At 36.2% G+C, this 23,768-nt stretch overlaps 1 protein-coding gene across 7 annotated transcripts in view; it reads left to right on the top strand.

The window, feature by feature from the left end:
• Positions 1-23,768, top strand: part of TAF2 (TATA-box binding protein associated factor 2) — a 65,505-nt gene that overhangs the window by 18,419 nt on the left and 23,318 nt on the right. For all 7 annotated transcript variants that reach the window (XM_074887093.1, XM_074887083.1, XM_074887075.1 and 4 more), the window contains 11 exons: positions 1,547-1,632; positions 6,217-6,352; positions 7,796-7,950; positions 10,165-10,279; positions 10,378-10,487; positions 11,263-11,328; positions 13,157-13,409; positions 16,324-16,464; positions 17,805-17,915; positions 19,580-19,773; positions 20,356-20,495. In XM_074887093.1, coding sequence (XP_074743194.1) covers positions 1,547-1,632; positions 6,217-6,352; positions 7,796-7,950; positions 10,165-10,279; positions 10,378-10,487; positions 11,263-11,328; positions 13,157-13,409; positions 16,324-16,464; positions 17,805-17,915; positions 19,580-19,773; positions 20,356-20,495 — 1,507 coding nt within the window. The remainder of the gene's footprint in view (positions 1-1,546; positions 1,633-6,216; positions 6,353-7,795; positions 7,951-10,164; positions 10,280-10,377; positions 10,488-11,262; positions 11,329-13,156; positions 13,410-16,323; positions 16,465-17,804; positions 17,916-19,579; positions 19,774-20,355; positions 20,496-23,768) is intronic.

The raw sequence follows: 23,768 nt of genomic DNA, 5'->3' as shown, positions 1-23,768 counted from the left end.
AGAAATGTTTAGCAGTGACAAACCTTAAAGCTGAAATATTTTTGCTGCTTGCTGCAAGGAAAAACACCAAACATATTAACCAAAATATGTTTCTGTGACTGCCTTATGAATAATAATTTTCATGGTCTTTCTGTGCAATTAGTTTTTGTTTGGGCTTTTGCAAAAAAATAGAAAGAAAAAGTAAAAAAAAATTGTACTTTTTTGAACACTTAGAATGGAATATGGGATTCATAAGGAGATGTATTTGGTAAATTCTGTTATGCTGTGATGGCTGTCCATATAGCTCAGAAAGGCTCCAGTGTTAGCTTGAATCAGTAGTGGATCAGATATCTTTTAGTATCATTTAAGTACTAAATGAAATAATGAAGCAGCAAAAAATCCCCGTTGAAGGGATTTCTTTTCTTGGAAAAGAAATTTCTGTCTGTACCTTACATTTCAGAATGTAATGCTCCGAGACAGGCACTTTTTAGTGATAGCAGCAGTGACTCCTCATTCTTCGCCAGTAATAGTCACGCACAGAAAGACCTTTATTTTCTTCTTCTTCCTCTCAACACTTCCTCATACTCTTCCATTCCAAAGACTAGATTTCTAACCCCGTGGGTTCCATTTGCATCTCTTACTCACGTGGGGACCCAATACCATATCCTTATCTGCCTGATGTCCATTCAGCTCACCGGTCGTGTGCTGTCTGTGCTGAAGTGTGGGTGCTACAGAGAACAGCAGAACTGGATGAAGGTCTATCTTGAGAGTTCAGTGCTACGTGCAGCAGAAGTTGCTTCTGGATATCAGTTGCTCATGCTCTTCCCTATGAGTTAGCTAAGTGCTTCCATATAGAACTGAGAGGTGCTACTGTCACAGCCTCCAGTTTTGCCTTTACTGCTTGGAATGTATTATCAAGATAGGAAAGTGTGTAAGATGATAGGAATTGATCAACATTTGGAAATCCTTTGACTAACACTGGGTTGCAGACAGACATCAATTTACTCTCCCTGTGCTCAAGCTGACCCAATTTGTTTCAAAAGCCATCTTGGGTGTTGGGTGATAGCCCATGCAAACATCCTGCCTTGAAGTATGCTCATTGACATGGGCAGAGCACTACAAAAATTCAAACTTGTTCTGCTTCAGAGCTGGCTTCTGTCTGGTTTGGGCATGGGTCAAGGTGAGCTTCTATATGCTGCAGTCTACTGTGTAGGTATACCCAGTATTAATTTCCAGTGCAAGGAAATGGTGATCACCTTTATTTCGTTTGGTCAGAGACAACTTACTTATTGGACAATAATACTCTTTAGACATATTGTAGTTAAATATTGTTGTGGGTTGACCCATAATCCAGACCCAGAACAAGTATTAACTGCTAATTTCTACTGTTTTATTTTTGTTTGCCATGCTGAGGAACATCCCTGATTTTAAAATGCTCTTTGTGTTTGTAAACAAGTTTAATTAGGAGGTATGGCTTGAACAATGGTATGAAAAGCTTTTCTGTCTTCTTTAAATAATTTCTCTACTTTTTAAAATTATGTTTGCTTACGTATGTTGTACATTTTAGGAGTTAGATCAAATAGTGGCATATGAACTGAAGACTGGTGGAGTTTTACTGCATCCAATATTCGGAGGAGGAAAAGAGAAAGACAAGTATGTTTATTTAAGCCGCAAGTCATTACAGGGTATGTTTTTATGGGGCCATTAATATATGCCTTGGGTGTGTTGCGTAGCACAAGGCCAAAGGCTGAAGATCTTCAGCTGCCCGAGGCATGTATTACCAGTCTCATAAAGTACATCTTGAATATATTGTATCACTGCTATTTTATTTTTCTTTCACTTTAAATCTTGAAGGGAATTAAGTATAATGAATGTTTTTAACGCTGTTGTGAAACTACTTTTTAGTAAGGGGATGAGAGAGAGTATGAAGCCAGAATTTTGACCTGAGCTATTTTTGAAGTGGTTGGTAATCTTTAGGCTTTTTACAGTATCATCAGTTTTCTTTTTCTTTGCTCTTTTTTCTTTCCACTCTCACCTTGCAATCTTTTACTGAGATTTCTTAATCAGTTGGAAAAAAAAGTATTATATCAGTCATCTGTGAAGTACCATTGGTACCTGTGAACTGGCTGGGTTTGTATTTTCCCAATAACTGTAGCTTCAGTATTGCTGGTTTAGGAATTTTCCCCTTACCTCTTTTGTGATACTCCTGTACTGAGTAGTGCTAACCACTGGAGGTAGAAGAGTATTACTAGAAGTCAAATCAGTAAGTTGATCCAGGTTTCAGTGACAACCTTTTGCTGGGTTTTTCTTTTCTTGGATAAATTAATCTAGTTATGACACAGCCTCACAAATTGTTGCTCTTTGGAAACTCATGAGCAGCATGTGCAAAAGCGTGAGGTTGAGCATGTGCAGGTGGAGAATATGTGTATTTCTAAATCTTTACTGTAGTAGAAGTCCCTGTATTATGAAAATACAACCGAAATTGACTGCAGCAGTGGTTCTCTTCATTTGAGTGTGTGCAAATCCAGATTTTGTTCATTTAAAATTAAAACTCTGGTTTTAGAACTGAATGAAGTATACAAATAACCCATTTATAAAAAGATCACTATTCAAATTTTGAGAGATGAAGAAGAACAAAGTGTTTTCTGAAATCAGGAGTAGGACATACTGGCTGGTTTCCCAGCCACGTGAGTCCTCAGCAACTACTGTGTTTTCTGGATGTTGACAGTCACGAATGTAGCTTCTCTATGTGTATGCATGCCAAGCTATTACTCAGATCCATTTGTCTGCTCATGATGGATTTTGATTTAGTTTACTGTTTTATTCTTCCAAGTAGTGAAGCAGACCAAGTACCTAGATGCTTTTGTTACATATACCTCTGACAAGCAAGTTACAGCTAGCAGCAGTGATTTTAGAGCATCCTGTTGGTGACGACCAATTTGGGGTACTGAATTAGGTCTTGGCAGACTTTTTAATTGGCAGCATTACAATTTGTCATAGTCCCCTGTACAGCAAAACTAAATTCACATTAATAGGATCAGATGAAACTAGAGAAAAAGGGCACATGTCTAAAAAAGGAAATTCACTAAAGTGAAAGTCTCTAGCAGTTCCATTAGTTTTATTGTATTTATTCTAGAATTGGACACAAATAATTGACAAAATCCTGTTCTAATGCTTTTAAATCTATGTTTCCTCTATGATGTATCACTGTTAGACACTCTGTGTTTCTACAGCTATTTCACTACTTCATGGTATTACAGCTTGTTAATAATAACCATAACCACTTAAATGTAAATTACAACTTGCTGTTTCTTGTAGATTGCAGAGTTGCCTTGTATGTAAATTAAGTATATGTTCCCGACTCTGGGAAATTATTTGTATTTAGGGGAGGTATTTTCATAATGATGCCTAGAACATTTCTCTCCAATATATTTTTTATATTTCTTTGTTCTGGCTGTTGTGATATGGTTTCCTGCCAACATATTTGCGTTACAACAGTCCCAACTAATATGAAGAAGGGTTAATTAATAATCTATTTTTTTCAACTAAATTAGAAGTAGAATATATAAAGAAATCATTGGGGGAAAAAACACTTTCCAACACTTGAGTTAATTTCTGTGCAAAATACAGATTCTTCCTGTTTATGTCTGGTGAAACACAGACACTGCTCTCCAGAGCGCTTGTTTTAAGAGAAGAAATCCCAGAGCTTGGGAAAATGAGAGAAAGGAAATGCAGGTTAACTGCTGTGTGGATGAAAGCTTCAAAACAAAGCTTCATGTGTTAAGTTTTCATTTTGTGTTCTCCCCTCTCAGATTTTGGTTTTTAGTCTTTGATTGTGCTGGTACAGCCTTATTGTAAAAATTAAAATCCTCAAGGAATTTATATAGATATCTTTCAAATGGAAGAAGCATACTAACAGGTTTATATTGAATGACCCAAGTGTGTTCGAGAGCATGAGCATTATAAATTTCCACTGAAGAGCTAGTTCAATTTTCACTTTGACGAAGGCTCTAGGTCCATGTTTCTAATTCTAATTCTCATTTGGTGCCAATTCAATGAAAGTTTTAGAAATATAATGATTGAAGAAAAATATAATTGGAAAAAATATATTAATATTGAATGAACTACAAAATGTAACTGTCAGATGCAGACTTGCCTCAGTCTTGATTTGCAGTTAAATAATGTAACTAGTACCAAAATCAATCAACATGTAGTAAATTTAAGAAGGCCAAGAATGTGGGTCCTGGCTTGGCCGTAATTTTCAAGAAAAGAATTTTACCAAAGTCAATCAACTGTATAATTTGAAGCTGGATAAATAGTTTTTATACTGAGACCAAATTATTATATAATGTCTGAGCCACAACCTCAGTTTCCTCCTTGCATTTCAATTCTTTCATGGTTGCTAACCCTTCCCTACCTCAGAACAGAGAAGTATCCAAAATAACAGGACAATTTTGTTAAGGAGAACTTTAGCAATTGCCTATCAACTAGAAACAGCAAGTAGTAAACCAAAGTACCTTCTTGTTCATCTACTTATTATACCTAAGAAGGGTAGTACTTGCTTAAATTTAGAAATACTTTTCTTTTTGTATCATCTTAAGATGTTTAAACAGACATTCATGAGTAAAGTCAAGGGAGTCTCCCAGTAAACAGAAGGATGGAAAAAAATATTAAGATGTCGTAGCTACTTTGGTTCTTGCCGTCTCCTGAAATCTTAAGTGCTGCAGATAAGGAGCTAAGTGCTGGTCCGGTCCTGGTAGAACACTTCTTCCTGGCATGTGTCTTGCAACTGCATGGAAAGATTGGTCAAAGTTAAAGTGATTTGTTAATAGGTCTTTGAAGGTTCTGGAAGACCCGTCTTTTCCTGAGGTAGCTGGCATGAAAGATCAGGTTTATAGCGCCTATCTTTGATCGTTACAATTAGGGAATTATTTCATTCTGTGTTGCCGTGTCTTATAAAGTCTTTGGACAAATCAGGTGTCTAGTCCATCTGGTTTAGTTAGGTTATCTATAAGAGAGAATCACACAAAGAATCCAGTTTTGAGCCCAGAAATTTTAAGTAGTTGACATTTTCTGTGTCACAATGGCTGATTTGTGATTCTCCACCAACCAGCATAAAATAAGTCTGGATTCCCACTTCTTATTAAGTTGGCCTGACACATCCAGTTTCTTCAGATATTCGTTATTCATTCATGGAAAACTCAAATGTTCCGTGAAAAGAACTAAAAGAAAAAACTTAGCACAACAAAATACAATTGCCACAGACTTGGTTCATCAATAAAATAAAGTCAGACTTGTAATTATCTCCACTTCTAAGTAATTGAAAGGAGACAAAAAGGTCTTATTTTTCTTGAGAATTACAGTATTACAGCTACTTTTCTGGTTTGAAACTGGGCTATAGGTCAGAATGTTTGTGTTCTGAAATGTATAACTTGGTGGAGAAAATTAATTTTAAAGCTCATCAAAATTAAGTTTTTTGGTGGTTTATTGCTGTACAGCCACTATGGCTATCCAGAAATCAGTTCTGTTTTTAAAAGTTTCAGGGTTTCACCATTTGTTTGTCTTCTGATATGGAATGAACTCAAACCATTTAAAGTGTTTTGCTTATAGACATAAAGCGTATGTGTGAAGGAGCACCACAGATAGTTCAAGTTATGGAAACAGTGTGGCAGCTGTAACATGATGCTCTGCCTAGTCTCCCTTGGCATGTTATCTGATTTAGAAGATGTCAGTTTGCCAAAGTATTGAAAGCATAAAGTTCCTAACTAAAATAAAACCCAAACAATTCCTTTGGCTCATTACGTGAAAGTTTGCTGTGAATTCTAAAACTCTAACTTTTCTTTAATTGCAACAATTATTTGTTTTAAATATAAAAGATTCACTATGTACAGTCACTCTTAATTGGAAGCGGAGCAGGGAGAATGTTAATTCATGAGTAATTTCTAGACTCAAGTCACAGATCCTTTCTGTGGTTGCTACTGTCTTTACAGTAATACACAGCATGTATTACCTGTCATTACTCTCTATACAGTACTTGCTGTGTGCGGGTACATATGCCCATGTTACCTTTCTGTACAAGTGTGCGGTCATTTTAAGCATGTCATAATTTATAACTTTAAAGCAGTATAAGAGATCCTAAATAATAGTTGGTGCAGCTATAGTCTTGGTTGCAAAGATACATTTTAAATTTCATTCCATGAAATGCAAAATAGAGAGCTGGGTCTTTTTGTTTTTCAGCCCTGCATCACACTTACATTTTTCTATAAAACACCCTCATACACTGTCCTGGGAATATTACACTATGTTCCAGTGTAAAGCACATCTTGTTATGAGACTGATTGAAAACAGGATTAGCATGGAGTTCATGTTACAGGTAGGTATTTAAATGATTATGTGGAATATAGACAACTTTTTGTCTTTAGTTGCTTTTCTATTCATTAAATCCAGTTTAAGGAAGAGCAAAACAGGTCATCATAGGATTCCATTTGTAGTTCAGTTTTAGCAGGATAGAACAAACATAAGATGTAGGTAATCTGTGTTAGGATAAGGTTAGCTATTATTCTTATACATAACTTGTAATACTTTTTATATTTAATGTTAAGATATTTCATTGCTTTGGGTTATTGTGATCGGTTGTTGACACTGAGGACCTGTTTTACTGACCCTGACTGGTGTTGCTGTGAGCTAGTCTAATAAAGTATAAATAGTGAAAGTAATGAGAATCCATCTTCTGCAGTAATGAGAATCCATCAGTGCTAGAGGGAGCATAGATCTTTATATTAGAAGAAGCAGTTGAAGAGAAGATTGTAATTTCATTCTGAAATGCTAAACTTCTCCAGATTTATAGTTTTTCTTCTTTACTGTACATGTTTTGTGACATGCCTTAAAAAAGATAGGGTGCTATAACCAAACACCCAGTTAGAAACTGAGTGATACTTTTTCCTATCAACTTCAGGGGGTTTTTTTGTTTGGTTGGTTTGTTTGGGGTTTTTTTTAAGGAAAACACGTATGTACTTGTGCTAGACCTATTACAGGCAGTTGTCAGGTTGAAAGTACAGCAGATGCACCTTTTTTAAAGCTCTCCTTACATAAATTTTCATTATTGTTTGCAATTTTTAAAAAGGAATAGCGAAGCGGAGAACCTGATGGCTTTTATTTCTAAAAAGCACATAGTCAGTGATCTGTTTTACTGTAGGTAATTTTGCAAAGCTGGTGGTCTTTTAATGGATTTTGTGTGTATATGTAACTTCGAGGAAGTTAGTTCTTTGAAAAAGTTCAGGTGGAAAGAATTTATTAAAAATACATCCCTTACCCTCCGCATTATAATTTGGACAATGAAGGCCACACCTGCTTGCAGTGAATAACCTCACAAATTACATGGTTTTGAAGTATAGAGGGAGGTGCTCAGAACTAGAAAGTGCATGCCAAAAAGTGTTTCTGTATTCCACTTTGAATTCAACTCTGTTAAAAAGATTCATGATAAGTTGTACCTGTAGCAGTGATAAGCAAAGAAAACAGTTTAATTTTGTTACCATTAAACATTTCTCATGTTAAGAAGCTGGGGTTTCAGAGCTTTCTCAGCATTGTAGATGGTTTGCCTTAAGTAAAAATGAATTTGTGTCTGCAAATCACAATTTCTGATATGGACAAGCAAATAATTTTCAGAAATGTCTTCTTTTTGAAAGACTTTTTTTGAGGCCAGTTATCAGAAGATGAGTTTATTTGCCTTCAGTTGCAATTCAGCTGCAACTAAACAGAAAAGTTTATTTTATATATTGAAGTATTTAGTGAAAGTAATAACTTTTTATCATTTTAGGTTTTCAACAAGTTGTTGAGTCTGGCCAGCACTGCTTCATCTCAGAAGTTCCAGTCACACATGTGGAGTCAGATGTTGGTTTCCACATCTGGGTTTTTGAAATCTATCTCAAATGTCTCTGGCAAAGACATCCAACCTTTAATAAAGCAGTGGGTGTATCCTTTTTATTCTTGGTCTGGATTGTTAATATGGAGAATGAATTTGTTTTTTAATTGGCACTATTAAAGGAATGTGAAGAAAGGTATGAAATACCTTTGCTTAAAACAGTTAAGTACATTATTCTTTGAATTAGATATATATGTGAGCCATAGGTTCACACTCTTTCATAGTCTTTTAGAGTATGCTGACTTTTTTGCGTGTTCTTTACTAGAAGGGTTTTCATGATTTTAAGTTTTACTTTGAAAGAAACACAAGAACTCTGCTGGAATTTAAGGCCAAATTATACTAAAGGGATTCCAGAGGACACTGCCCTTAGAAATATGCTGAAGTCTGACACGGAAAATGCTATAGTCTGGTGAATTTTAAGATGTGATTTCCAGTAAATCACCATGAAATAAGTAACCTAAAGTGCAGACTGATGGTTTAAAATACACTAACATTGAATATCTTGGTAGCTTGTGTTAATATCACAATTTCAGGTAAAATAAACCTCTGTGTGTTGATTCTTTAAGTTTCAGTGATATTAATCATTTTGGATTGATATGAGGGTAAATTTGAATTTTCTCCTTTTAACAGGTTTAATTGATAGTTTTAATTAACGTCACTGGAGGCTAGACTCATACATGAGTGTAGCAAAACCATACCTTCTAACTGAAAGCAAAAGTAGGTATTTGTATTTAGACATTATTTGTTTGAGATGACTTAATAATGTTCATGCATCTCAATATCGAACTAAAAATCACTGTATAATTAATATTTATAGTAATATGAGAAGTTAATATTTTATCTGCATCAGAAGTATTCATAAAGTATAAATACACATTATGCTAATTTCCATACTTAGCTGTGCCAAGCACTTAAGGAAAGTAGGTGTTCTATATGTACATATATTCATACTGAAGCTATACCTAAATGTCAGCGTTACTCTCTGAGCTGGGTGAATCTTAACTATGTTTGTTCTGTAAGCAAGGAAGAATTGTAACTCTTAGGTTTGGGGATTTTTCAGCTTCTCTGGACTTCGGCCCAAAGGCTGATCCTGTTAACTGTAACTGTGTGTAATCCTGTGGTTACAACCTCCCTACCATGCTTCAAACACTGTTGCACTTGTGATAATAGATTTTCCAGCTTGTAAGACCACAGCAGGTCTTTGTATTGGTTGGGAGGATATCTTATTGCTCTTAACTAGTGCTGTCTTAAGATATTAATGAGTACTGTGTTGGTTCTGAGTTTAAACCTTGTGCTGAAGAAACCACTAAAAATGCCTTAAGCTGTACCTCATGACAAAGTCACAGACAGTCATGAAGGCAGCTACCGTGAACAGAACCAGTCTGAGGCATCTAGCCAAATGGCGATATTTTGGGAGAAAAGTTAATAATGCATGTACCATAATAAACCTCTTTGAATCTGGAAGCTCCTCCCTTAAATGTCAGGACATGAAGGAACAGGTTTTCTTTCCCTGCTTTTGTCTTATATTTTCAGAGACTTGTTGGGAGCATGCACTAGACTAAAATACTTCATTCCAGTGTTTTAGTTTTACTATAAATGAAGTGTAGTAATGGCTGTCATACAAATAATGAATGATGAAGTTATTCACAGGAGCAGTTGACTTGAAATCATTGCCTGGGATAAAAATGCAAAGTGAGATCATTACTTTTTATTGGCATATTGTATACTCTCATGTATATGTGAACTCATACACACACACACACACACACACACACACACATATGAATGCTCACAGTGACCCAGTTTGAAAAACTGCAATAAAATAATTGTGTGTGTAGAAAACAGAAGCTAATGTCTACATTTTTCCCTGAGTTTTATTTAACTGAAATATGTAGTAAAACAAATCATATTGAAATTACTGAATTCTTAGTCAATTACTTTCTCTGAGAGCATGCCAAGGACATTGGATGTGGGGGGGTCCAATGTAGGTTTTCATAATGACTTCTTTCTTATTAGATAATTTTCATTATACTTCAGTTTTTCACCATAAGATACATGATTGTACGTTAAAGAACTGTTTAAAGAAAAAAAAAAATCTTTAAGAAGTTCAAATGAACATAAGTGTTTTCATTTCCTGATTTTCTTGGGATGGGAAATTTTAGGAATAAAGCAGCATAAGGCAAGTGTAAAGAATGAAAACATTGAGAATGATGTTTGTTTATAACTGCTGCATTGTGCACTAGAATTCCTATACTGCTTATTAGGGATCAGAGTGGAGTGGTAAAATTCTATGGTAGCTTTGCATTTAATAGAAAACGGAATGTATTGGAGTTGGAAATAAAACAAGACTACACATCTCCTGGGACTCAGAAATATGTGGTAAGGTCAATCTTCCATATTTTACCTACACGTACAAGTATGATGTAGACATTAATAACCATAATTTTGATGTTAATAACAATCTTGTGAACTTGAAGGGTCCTCTTAAAGTGACAGTGCAAGAACTTGATGGATCGTTCAACCATACATTGCAAATTGAAGAAAACAGTCTTAAGCATGATATACCTTGCCATTCTAAAAGCAGAAGGTAAGAACTAAAATACAAACTGCAGGTATTTTTAGTATGGATATATGAAAACTTACAGTGCATTTGATGGTAAATATATGGGGGTTTAAATTTTGTGTTTAGATTTTCTTAATCTTACAGAATAAGATTTACCTGTGATGTAAGGCGAGAAAATAGAATTTACTACTGTTTATGGGCAGCAAGAGACCTTACATTTTATATGCAGTTCTTAATGATCAGTAATTTTATAAAAGTTTTACAAAGAGCTTATTTACATAGAATGAGTTGAATGAAGACTCTAATCAATCAAATTATTCAAAATGCCTTTGAATGGGAAAGATATTAGAGGGAAGACAAATGTAGGAGGAGTACCTCAAGTAAAGATACATGGATGAAGCACTTGCATAGTTTTTCCTTTTCTGTAAGAGTGACAGGGCTGTTCACTAAACGTAATGAGCAAGAAAAGTAATATATTTCCCAAATAGATTCTCTCAGCTTCCTCATTCGTTTTAATAATTACTTTGACCTCTACTTCTCAGAGTTGTGTGCTTATGTGTAATTGTAAAAAAGGTCGAAGTCAAGATTAAACCAATGTCAAGTATTGGTGATTATTATTTGAACAAAACTAATGCACAGCTCAACTTTGGGACTTTTTTGCTGGAGAGAACATTATTTTTCAGTGTGGTGAAGTGCACAGAGAGTAAGTGCTTTTGCAGGCTTAAGATCCGTTTATAAACATATCTTTGCTAGTATGGTAATTTATACCTATTTTTTTCTTTTTCCTCTTTTTTAATAGAAATAAGAAGAAAAAGATTCCACTGATGAATGGAGAAGAGGTGGACATGGACCTTTCTGCTATGGAGTAAGTTAGCTTGTTGGAGTTTCTCAGTGTGAGACTGAGCCATGTTCCCCTTGTCTAAAGCATGCTGTTTTGAAGGATTTGATGGTAATGCTGTACTTCATTATATGACTGTCAAATTTCAAGACTATACCACATTTCTTTGCCTTCTTTGAGACTTCTGTAGGTGGGAAAATGCTGGTGAAGTGTAAAATGTAAGGGTTAACTACTATAATCAGGTTTTTTTAAAAAAAACTTAAGCATGATAAGGTGATACAATAAATTATTTGATTCTTTCTTACACATTTCTAATGATATCTTTCAGCTGACTTTATAGGTAAAATGTAAACAAGAATTTGCTTGAAACTAAGAGCAATTTTTGTTGGACCTTGATGAAGACCATTTAACTGGCACGAAGACAAACAACTTCCTGAAATCTGTGGTTAATTGCGAAAGAATCCTTTTAGATTGAAATTAAGTGATGAAATGCTTCGTACTGAAATTCATACTGGCATTAATTTCGGTTGGAACTGTTTAGCTCTTTGGAAGCAAATTCTTGTTCAATGTAAATACCAGCTTTACCCTCCTTGAGTTGGAGCTGGGATGCTCTCAGAAATACTGAAGGTGTTGATACCTTGTTTCCTGGCTGAGGGAGGTAAATAATCTGCTCTTGAAGAATAATGGTGTCTCTTTGAAGAAGAGTTTGCTTGTCACCTTAAAAGTGTTGAAGATTCTCATATATTTAACCTCTTCTAAAATATGATGAGGAATAATTTTATAAGGGATATTTTAATTGAGGAAGTTATTGTTATCATTATGGTATATGATTTTATGCAAGTCACTTATGCTTTGTTTATCTGCTAACTTCCTGATCTGCAGTGCTGTTGTTCTTTTGTCCACTTCGGACTCCTCTGCTCCAAGCATATATGATAATGTGCATTCTTTTCTGTTCTTCTAAATACCATGTATGCACTCTTCTTTTCACTATCCTTTCTTCTCTACCTACTATCTTGACAGTAATTCTAGATATTCTAGAAATGTCTATAGAAATACGCATCGTATTTATAATGATGCTCTTTTCGTTATTCCAAACTCTCTCCTAATTCCATGTCTGTTGCTGTTCTCAATTTTATGTGGAAAACTGAGTAAGAGACTTTATTATATAGTTTACGCTTGTTGCTCCCATAAATTACTTCTGTAGTCATGGTGCGGTGTGAATACTAAAGTATAAAATACTTGTTTGGGTGGAATACAACTGAGTAATTTTATCTGTAGGACTAAAACTTTAATCCTGTCTGTTGATACTTTTGCTTTTATGATCATTTGGCTTGGCAGTTCTATGCATTTGCACGGTTACCCTTGTCAGCTGTCAACATCATAGCATGTGTGTGCTTGTAAAGCACTCTTACATCTATTGATAAAAAGTAGTGTATAAAAAAATGGGTATTTACCACCAGATTATTTTGGGATTTTTTTTGGTAGTCTTAAACTGTAGAAGGTGATAAAATGCTGCTCACTTATGAAAGTTACAGTGTCTGAGGAAGTAGAATTAAATATATTGAGATGATACAGTAGTTTACCATGAACTCAGATCTGTAGGTTAAAAATACTAAAACACTGTATTCGCTTTGATGTATTAGAGGTTTGGACAGATTGTCCTGGGACACTATAGAATTGCCATCCTAGAAGGAGGAGGTTGGACCAGGTGACTTTCAAAAGTCCACTTTAATTTAGATTCTTTTGTGTTTCTTTGAATACTTTTAAAAATAATTCATAACAAGTTAGAAAATCTTTTCAATTTCTATAGTCTTGAAATGTTGTAAGCTATTAATGTTTTTCATGTCTGTCTTAGTGCTGATTCCCCTTTGCTCTGGATAAGAATAGACCCTGATATGTCAGTACTGAGGAAGGTAGAATTTGAACAATCTGATTTCATGTGGCAGTATCAGCTTCGATATGAGAGAGATGTGGTTGCTCAAGAAGAAGCCATTCTGGCATTGGAAAAGTTCCCTACTCCAGCATCGCGGCTTGCACTGACTGATATACTAGAACAGGAACAATGTTTCTACCGAGTGAGAATGCTGGCCTGCTTCTGCCTTGCAAAGGTGAGGTTGTGTGGATGGAAGTAAGGCAAGAAATCCACTAGGCATGGTAAACATTTGAAAATGGGTCAAAACTCATCACAGTTCTTAAACTGGCTTGATATTTAGTCTCTTAAAAGTGTTTGCCAAGTATTTTTAACATGACTGATTTGAAAGGAAAGCTGTATTATTTTAGTCTGTAAATGGAGACAACAGAAGGCTTTCATAATTGTCAAAATTGAGATGTCAGACATGAAAACCACAAGGGATTTTTCCAGATTTCATTAAGTGGCAGAAATAAAAGACTTTTGTTTAATTTTCTTCAGAGCCAAAGTGTATTTTTTTATTTTACTGGGAAGTTCCTTGGCCTGTCTGTTGAGAACTACGAAGTTCTGAAATTTGTCTGTCTAATGAATTTAGATTGCTGCTCTATATTGTTTCAGATTAAATAGGGACACAAAATAAACATCATGTTGGTCTGCAATTAAGTATGAAAAAGCCAATTAATTGCCTTGAAAAGGGAAGATCTTTTTCTTTAGGCACAAAATTGGCATTAAGAATTAAAATAAGGAGAACCCTATAAAACAACTGGGTGGAAACACAGAATAGTAAGAATTGCTGAAAAGACGTGGTGTTGACATAATTCTATGGACATAAAGGCATACTTACTAACAAATTGTAGAGTTCAGATTATTGGCTTATAGGTTGCTTTCTGCTATGTACCTGTTGAGAATAATTCAGTACCTGTATAGAAATAAATCCTTTGGCCATATTTTGAAAACCAAAATCCAAGAAATGTTTATGACAGTATTTTAATATTATGGAACATTGGTATAATACTGCCAGTGTATGTGCTAGTATTGGTACTGCCAGTATCTGCCTTAAAATATGCACGTTTTGTAATGAATTCACTTGGAATATTTAAAAGTTTATGTTTCACAGATAAATATTAAAAGAGCTGTTGCTACAATGTTTAAATGCAGTAGTTTTTTCTGTCTTTACTTTGAATTCTCAGGCAATGGGGCTGCAGATAATCATAACCAGTTTTGCTCAGTTGTAATTGTATGAAAAATCTTGGGTCTACAAGATAAGGTTGTTGGTTTACAGAAAAAAGATTATAAAGCTAAGCAAAAGGTACGGCAGGACAGAGTTGTAGATATGTTTATGTAAGTTACCTAGGAGGAAAGTGTAATATATTCTGTAACTAGTTCCGACATCAGGGCATTAGTCAGAATCACTTCCTGTTGTCATTAGCTCAGTTTAATTTTCTCAGCTTGTAAACATTCAGGATTTGTATTCTTTATTGAAAAAAGCCAAGTCCCTTGTGTTTTATTAGGGGGAGGGTTCTTCTTTGTTGATTTGCAACCTATAGCTGGCTTGTAGTTACTATTGTAAAACATTCTTGATGTACTCATGTTGATACAGAGAAATGATAGGTGACAATGCAATTATAAAACAGCATTTAGTACACTTCCTAAATGTACTGTATACTTTGTTGTAAAACAACTCTTCAGTCCCTCAGGTATAAAGTATCCAGGTAACATAATAAATTCTCATTGATAAAGAAGTTAACAGATGCTGAGTAGTTTGTGACAAATAACTCTACAGAGAAAGGAGAAAACAATGTCACAATATTAATTCCTGGGAGTATGCAGGCTGATTTTTCCATTCAGATCCATTACAGTGTTGGTGATGTGCTGTAGGGTTTAGAAAAGCAACACCACCACCACAAACTCCCTGCCCAGCATTGAGGAGCTTGGGTTTTATATTACACTGCTACATAAATTTTACATTTGCGGTTTTAAGTTCATCATGACGGTTTCTAAGCAGTCTTCGAGATTAAGCTTCCTCTACAGGAAGAGTTGTTATGTACCTTACTGAAAAAGCTATGCCTGCATCTTCAGTTATTGCAAGGGAACATCTAGTCTGACTGCAGTCTTTTCTCTCTCTGACCTTCCTTTGAAACCTGACTTAGCGGGAAAATGGTTTTCAGTAATAAAGCACCCATCTTACATAAAAGCAATGGTGAAATGTATTGCTACCCAACTTGCCTCTTGTTTTTCTTTCTCTTATTGCGTATGTAATACCCTTGAAACAAGCTAAATAATTTAGAAGGAAATCCTCAATTTTCTTCTGTGTAAACAGATTTTTCCTTAGTTTGTGGTGGGTCTGTAACAATGGAGACTCTGCTACATTGTAGGGTGCATTGGCCTCATCTGTTTGTGCACACACACTCAATCTGTCATCAGGCTTAATCCATCATCAGTCCTAAGTGTTCTTGTCTGCAGGCTTTCACTGCTCCACACAGCAAATGTATGAAACCAAGGATGCTGGGAAGGCACAATAGCAGTTTTATCTTTGTGGAACCTTACTGCCGTACACCAAAACAGACTATAGCAATAAATTTGTCTTGGTACACAGTCTCTTTGTAAATTACAATTAAAGTTAGAGGTGGCTGACTTGCCTTTCACTTTAGGGGTGGTCTTTTAGTCTTAGGGTGGATGAGGCCTACTTAAATTCTAGGCTGAGGTTACTGGCAGGGTAAATTTGGGAGGTTGGTATTGCAAAAGCCTCTTCCATCACTGGCTTCTGTAGAATCAGAAAGCTTGGCTTAGTAAACACAGAATTTTCATCTAAAATATAAATGAGAAAATAATTAACAACAGTTTATCATGGAAAGATAATTAGTTGCAGACATCTTCCAAGTGCAGCAATTTTCATAAAATGGACCTTTAATGTAGAGAAGATGCATTGGGGATGTCAGTGAAAACTTAGTTAATATAAGATAATACATTGACGAAAATACGTACCTATTTGAAGGACAGTATGTACTTGGCAATTATCCTTTTTGATTATGGGAAATGTGTATTTTTCTACTGCCAAGCTAAACTTGCAGTGGTGATGTTAATATGATTTCCCTTCCCCCCTAATTACACAGATTGCAAATTCCATGGTAAGTACATGGACAGGACCACCAGCCATGAAGTCACTCTTTACCCGAATGTTTTGTTGTAAGACTTGTCCAAACATTGTGAAGACCAATAACTTCATGAACTTTCAAAGCTACTTTCTGCAAAAGGTAAAATATTTTTTTTTTCACTTAATGTTTTAAAAGAAATGTCGAAATACAAAAACGTTCCTACGGTTGACAGCTACAGAAACATGAATAGCACAGTCTTGCTTTACCCCTTCATAAAAATCAAAAATAACTAGTTCTTTCTTACATGGCATCTGTTTTTTCCATCTTAGTCAAAAATCAATTAACAAATTTTTTTCTGAGTAGCTAAAGTTAAATTATCAGTTTCTTCAGAAGAATGGAGTACATCTAATAGGTATTTGCAAATATTTCTGAGCTCATTCTTAAATAGAATTTATTGCACAGTAACAAAGCTACTCATTTTATCTTTTAGGTGAATTCAGCAGCTGTCTTTATTCATTAATGGCAATGATATACTGCAAATAAAATCTTAACTTAAATTAGTGGGTTTTTTAGTTCAAGGCACTGTCTAATCCTTCATGCCCTCTCCTTTCTATTAATTGTCAACATCATGTATTGCTGCAGCTTATTTTGAAGTTAATGTAGGTTTTTTTACTGTGACCTATAGTTGGTTGTACAGTGGATAACAATGGATTAGAGTGGTTTTCTCTCAAGATTCACTGTATAATTATTGGATGATTGAGTTCATATTTCACAGATTTCATATTCCTGATTATGGAGAAAACTCAAATTTTGTTTTCTTACTCTGTCCAAAACTTCTTCATCCTTCTCCCCATGTCTATTTCTTGGATCTTCTTGTGTATTTTTCTTCTCTTTTTGTCATTGTCCATTCTTTCCCACTAAATCTTACACTTTTCTCCCTTTTAATCCCATATCCCAAGTTTTTAGATCTAGAGTAAGACTCCTAAATCTATGTGAGTGGAGCCTAGAGAGCTGCTTAGCTCATGGTAAAATAAATACCTAGTCAGACTAATACCTGTCTGGCTAATAAATCTGTAGGCTTCACTGACTGTGTTGGATCTCTATCTCTCAATGGTAATGGAAGCTTAGACATCATGTTCACATGAAACACCCAAACTCAGTGTCTGTCTCAGAATTAGTTCCATCATCATTTTCCATATTTCATTATTTTTCATTTGTTACCATTTTGATAGTGCCTTGACTTGAGAGTCTTTTCTTGGATATAGTTTCTTCAAATGTCTGTGCTACAACTAATTATTGAGCAATAATTACATAGTTTATTTGATCTGAAAATTATATAGCATGTGGTGTGACTTTGAAAAAGCATTTAAATACCACTTTTCAGAGATTTGGTATTGTAAAATTGTTAATTGCTCATTTTCAGGATGTAATTTAATTTGAGGGTGTACCTATCATTTCACTAAATTAAGAGTGATGTTAGTATTGATTTTATTACACAGACTATGCCTGTTGCGATGGCCCTTCTGAGAGATGTTCACAACCTCTGTCCTAAGGAGGTTTTAATGTTTATTTTGGATTTGATCAAGTATAACGATAACAGGAAGAATAAGGTAAAAAATGTGTTTATTTTAATCTCTCCCTTTTTTTGTTGAAAAAAGTCTTAGTTAATATACTTCATGATGTTTTATGCCACTAATGTAAATATCTGGCTAGGAGAGTTGATGAAAAGGTGATACACTGAACAGTAAATGTTACAGAATGTTCTGTAGCTGACATTTCTATGGCAGCATTTCTTGGATGTTTCAAAGCTCTTTGTGCTTGTTGACGTACTAAGGACCTGCCTGTCTTCATTTGCACACATGCTTTTCTTGCTTTACTCTTTTTCATTCAGAAGACCCATGTGTTTTGAGAAAATGTGCATGAGGCTAACATAGCATGCAAAGTTAAGCACTGGTTTGTTTTTTGGTTTTTTTTCACCTTGAGTATTTGAAAGAGCAAAGAAAGGAAATAATTTTTTTTTAACGATATACAGGACTCTGAGATTCTGGGTTCTGAATGTCAGTTTTAGCTCACAAAACTGGATTGTCTTCATCTAGTTAAATAACAGCTGAAACCCAGGTTAATATTGTTCCATCACTAAATTGAAGCATCTGAGTTGGAAGTGTTGTCATGTAAATTTCCTTCCCACACAGACCACCTCTGAAGGATGATTAGATGACCTTTAAGATCCTGAGGTGATACAAAATTCCATCTCTCTAGCTACAGAGGAAGTTTACAACTGCTAGGAGCCTGACATAATCTTTCCAATTAAGTACCCAAATTTAAGTGGAACAATTCTGAAGCCTTTTAAACCTCACTTTCTTGTGTGTAGAAACACATACTGTAACAAGACACTTGTTGCAAGATTACTGAAATAAGAGGATGATAGAGGGTGGAGAGGTAGAGAGAGTTAGACACATGAATGCAAGCACCAGTAGTCACAGAATGTGGTGAATTGTGCTAACATCTTCCCACCACAGAAGGAGAGAACTCAACTTTCTTCTCCACAGTCCCTTCCACACATGTATTTGACACCTTCTACCAGATCTGACAGATACCGGGTTTGTTTAGATTAAATTAACTAATAGTCAAATCCTGTACTTTTTTCTGCTTTTTAAATTTCATTTTTGTACTTTTTGCTGCTTACTAAAGTAACACGACCAACAAATGTAACAGGCAGCACAATGGAAGGGGTGAAACTGTGAGCCCAGGTAAAAGGAGTGAATGGAGAAGCAAGATTTTCCTCACTAAGCAGCAGTGTACCCATCAGTTCACCTCAGAAGCTTGTGAAGTTGCTGTCTAGATAAACTGCATGGTTTTCTGAGGTGCTAGGCACCCGTTAACCTTGGTAACCTTGGTACTGAATATAGAAACAGACAGGTAGTTTTAGATGCTCGCATTTAGAAATAATGGCTTTTATTTACCATATCTGGAAAATTTTCAATGCCTCATTTTTCCATTTTTATAAAACACTGTATTACTAATAATATGTTCATATTACTATTAATATGCTCTTATTACAGAGTTAAGATTAATGCTTGATAGTATGTCTGCTTGCTCAATCACTCTCAAATCCATTTTCAGAATAAATTTATTCCTATTTTGCTTTCTTATGCAGTTTCTCACATGGTTTTTGTTTTAACATCTTGTTCTGTGACAGTGGTTCAGCATTTCTTAGATTTTAAAGAATATGTATTGTTATATTTGCCTGTATTTAAATGCTGTTTTTATCTAGTTTTCAGACAACTACTATCGCGCTGAGCTGATTGATGCCCTAGCCAACTCTGTAACTCCTGCAGTCAGTGTGAACAATGAAGTTCGAACATTGGATAACCTAAATCCTGATGTTCGACTTATTCTTGAGGAAATTACCCGTTTCCTAAATATGGAGAAGCTTCTTCCCAGTTACAGGCATACCATTACAGTCAGGTGTGGTTTACTGATGGTTGTACACATGAAGAGAACAGACATGTTAACACTACTTTTTTGGGGTTTATGTACCCTTCTGTAGTTAGTATTTGAGATTTTAGCTTGTGTGTCATAATCTTAAATGTCAAATTCCTTCCAATTTCCAAAAGATGGTAGTGCAAGTTTGTCTTGATTGCTTTATTTTTCAACATTAATTTCTATTAATGTAGATTTTTAATAGCAGACATAAGTTGATCACACTTGTGCCTCTTTAAGAAGAGCATTTATTAAAGTTTTCCAAAAGGTTTGCTATATCTGTAGATTACACAACACAATCTGAACTGCATTTTCTTTGTAAGTTAGTACAGTTTCTGCTGAAACCAAACAATGATTTGACAGAGTGGGGAATTTTGTTTGTGTTTCTGCCTAATTCAGAATTAAGGAGAGCTATGTGTTAATGCTGTGAAAGTAATTGTAACATGTTCATTTGGATAATACAATTCTAGAAAAATTGCAGTACTTGATTTTGAAGAAAGTGTTTTTATTCTTCTTGGCTGCTATTCCATAAACCTAATGTAAATTTCCTCTTCCTACCACATCTAGCTGTTTAAAAGCTATTCGAGTGCTTCAGAAGAATGGTCATGTCCCAAGTGATCCTGCTCTCTTCAAGTCATATGCAGAATATGGGCACTTCATAGATGTCCGAATAGCAGCATTGGAGGCTGTTGTTGATTACACAAAAGGTACTTTTTTCCAAGTATTTTGACACATTGTAACACTTGTGATATAGTAGAAAAATATAATACTTAACCTCATTAATATTAGGTTGAAGTAGTGTCCACCAGAAGAGCTTGTGCGATGACAGATGTATTGAAAAGAAGCTGAGATTTCTATTAATGCTTTGTCCTAGAGAATGCAAGTTTTATGAATATGTGGTGAGCATTGTTTCTCAGTGTCTTGCAGTTGAATCAGATACCTAAGTTTTGATACAATGAGTAGACAGCACAATGAGTAGTGATAACAGGTTTTGGAAATGGTTTTTTAACACTTCATTTTCTGTGATTTGGTTCGGTTGAGTTCAACCATAATTGCTAGTCAAAGTTCTTGGGTTTCCTTTACCTTCTTGCTAACCTCTTTATTTTGCTTTTTGCATGCATGTTATGGTTATAAATTTTGGAAACTTAGATTATTTTAATGATTATTGGTTGATTCTGCTTTGCCATTCTTTATACATAGCATATGTTCGTGAGTTGTTTCCGTTCTTCTAATATTGTTTTTATCTTAGTTGACTGTTGCAGGTCCTTGAAAAAAATACTTGGTTGCTTTCTTAAATGCCATTTGAAGTTGAAATTCAATCCTGACTGATTTTTTAGAGCCAGTTAGAAATTATAGCTTTAATGATTTGCATTTTATAAAACGCATTTAGTACTACATTGGCCTGTTCATTTATTTGGGTTAGTCTTTCTCTGTTCATCAGAATAAAAGGAGGATTAGGGAAAATCTCCCTCCTTTATTGGATGCAGAGGGAAACATAGTAGCAAAGAATGAGGAAAAGGCTGAGGTCAGGTGCTCAATGCCTACTTTGCCTCAGTCTTTAGCAGTGGAACTGGCTGTTCCCTGGACACCCAGCCTCATGAGCTGGGAGATGGGGAGGGGAAGCAGAATGAGGTCAACACAATTAAAGAGGAAGTGGTCAGAGAACTGCTAACCACTTGGATGCACACAAGTCTGTGGGACCGGATGGGTTACACCCAAGGTGCTGAAAAAGTTGGCAGATGTGCTCGCCAAGCTGCTTTCCATGATTTACTTGAAGTCACGGCTAACTGAGGAGGTCCCATTGGACTGGAGGGTAGCAAATGTGACACCCATCTAGAAGAAATCCAGAAAGGACAATCCAGGGAACTATAGACCTGTCAGTCTGACCTCGGTGCCAGGGAAGGTCATGGAGCAGGTCATCTTGAGTGCCATTAAAAGTCATATAATGAACAACCAGGGGATCAGGCCTAGTCAGCATGAGTTTATGAAAGGCAGGTCCTGCCCGATAAACCTGATCTCCTTCTATGACAAGATGATCCAACTATTGGACGAGGGTAAAGCTGTGGATATTGTCCACCTGGATTTTTGAAAAGCATTTGACACAGTTCCCCATAGAATTCTCATAGAAAAACTGGCTGCCCATGGCCTGGATGAGTGAACGGTCTGCTGGGTCAAGCACTGGCTGGATGGATGGTCCCAGAGAGTGGTGGTCAATAGAGCTAAATCCAGCTGACGGCCGGTCACAAGTGGTGTTCCTCAGGGCTCGGTGTTGGGACCATTTCTGTTCAACATCTTTATTGATGATCTCGATAAGGACATAGAGTGTATCATCAGTAAGTTCACAGATGACACCAAGTTAAGCGGGAGTGTCAATCTGCATGAAGATAGGGAGGCACTACAGAGAGACTTGGATAGGTTGGATCAGTGGGCCAATGTTAACGGGATGAGCTTCAACAAGGCCAAGTGCCAGGTCCTGCACTTGGGCCACAACAACCCCATGCATCGCTACAGGCTTGGGGAGGTGTGGCTGGAGAGCTGAGTGGAAGAGAAGGATCTGGGGATTCTAATTGACAAGCAGCTGAACATGAGCCAGCAGTGTGCCCAGGTGGGCAAGAAAGCCAACGGCATCCTGGCTTGTATTAGAAATAGTGTGACCAGCAGAAGTAGGGAGGTGATGGTCCCCCTGTACTCTGCACTGGTGAGGCCACACCTGGAGTATTGTGTCCAGTTTTGGGCACCTCAATACGAGAGAGATATCGAGGTGCTGGAGCGAGTGCAGAGGAGGGCAACGAAGCTGGTGAAAGGCCTGGAGAATAAATCTTATGAGGAGCGATTGAAGGAGCTGGGACTGTTTAGTTTGAGGAAGAGAAGGCTGAGGGGAGACCTCATCATTCTCTACAACTACCTGAAAGGACATTGTAAAGAGGTTGGTGCTGGTCTCTTCTCACAGGTAATTAGTGATAGAACAAGAGGGAATGGCTTTAAACTCCAGCAGGGGAGGTTTAGACTGGACATTAGGAACAAATTTTTCACAGAAAAGAGTGGTCAGACAGTGGAATAGGCTGCCCAGGGAGGTGGTGGAGTCACCATCCCTGGATGTGTTTAAGGGTTGTTTAGATGAGATGCTGGGGGATATGGTGTAGGGGAGAACTTTGTAGAGTAGGGCTGATGGTTGGACTCGATGATCCCAAGGGTCTTTTCCAACCTGAATGATTCTGTGATTCTGTGATTTGTGACAGTTCTTGTGTTTGAAGGGTTATCCCTATCAAAGTGGCCAAATCCTTCAATTCTTCCTCTGTGAACAGACTGGTGATTCTAATTATTCTGCCTCAAATTTCACGTTTTAATTTTAAGGGCAATGGAGAGTTTCCTTTGCTTTTTGCATGAATAATTGTTTTCTCTTTTTTATAAAGGTGTTATTACTTCAATCTTACAGCTGTCATTCTGTCCAAAGACTTTTGAAACTTGATAGGCACTGAGAGGTTTTAAGGCAGTTAGAGTCTTTGAGTGAACGCATCTGGCAGAATTCAGACTTACACTTACAGACTGAAACCAGACTGTCGTACAGAAAAACTAGTAACTTCATGGGAGGCTGTGCACTGAGCATCACTCTCAGGCTCAGTCTTCAGTCTTGTAATTCACCAGGCATTCTGGATCCATAACCCACTGCACATGTACCACTTGGTGACCCTGTGAGTGGTACCCACCTAGAATTCAGAACTCTGCCGGTGCTGTGCATCTCTCTCTCTGTTAGGCTACTTGCTTTGTTCCTCCCTTCATAGAGTGTTAGTGGAAAGATTTGCTGGAGAATGGAAAGCTTACTCATCAGCCTGCTTCCTTTAGAATAATCTCCTCACCAATTCATCCCACCCTTTGGAAGGACAAACTGATAGAATGTTTTCTCATTAAATTCTTGACCTTTTATGGATGGTGTTTATAGTTAATAACTGACTTGGAGAAGAAAGTGTTTGTACTGCAAA

Source organism: Strix uralensis, chromosome 1 (genome assembly GCF_047716275.1).
Source record: "Strix uralensis isolate ZFMK-TIS-50842 chromosome 1, bStrUra1, whole genome shotgun sequence".
NCBI classification, from domain to species: Eukaryota; Metazoa; Chordata; class Aves; order Strigiformes; family Strigidae; genus Strix; species Strix uralensis.
This window is presented reverse-complemented; position numbering and strand designations above follow the sequence as displayed.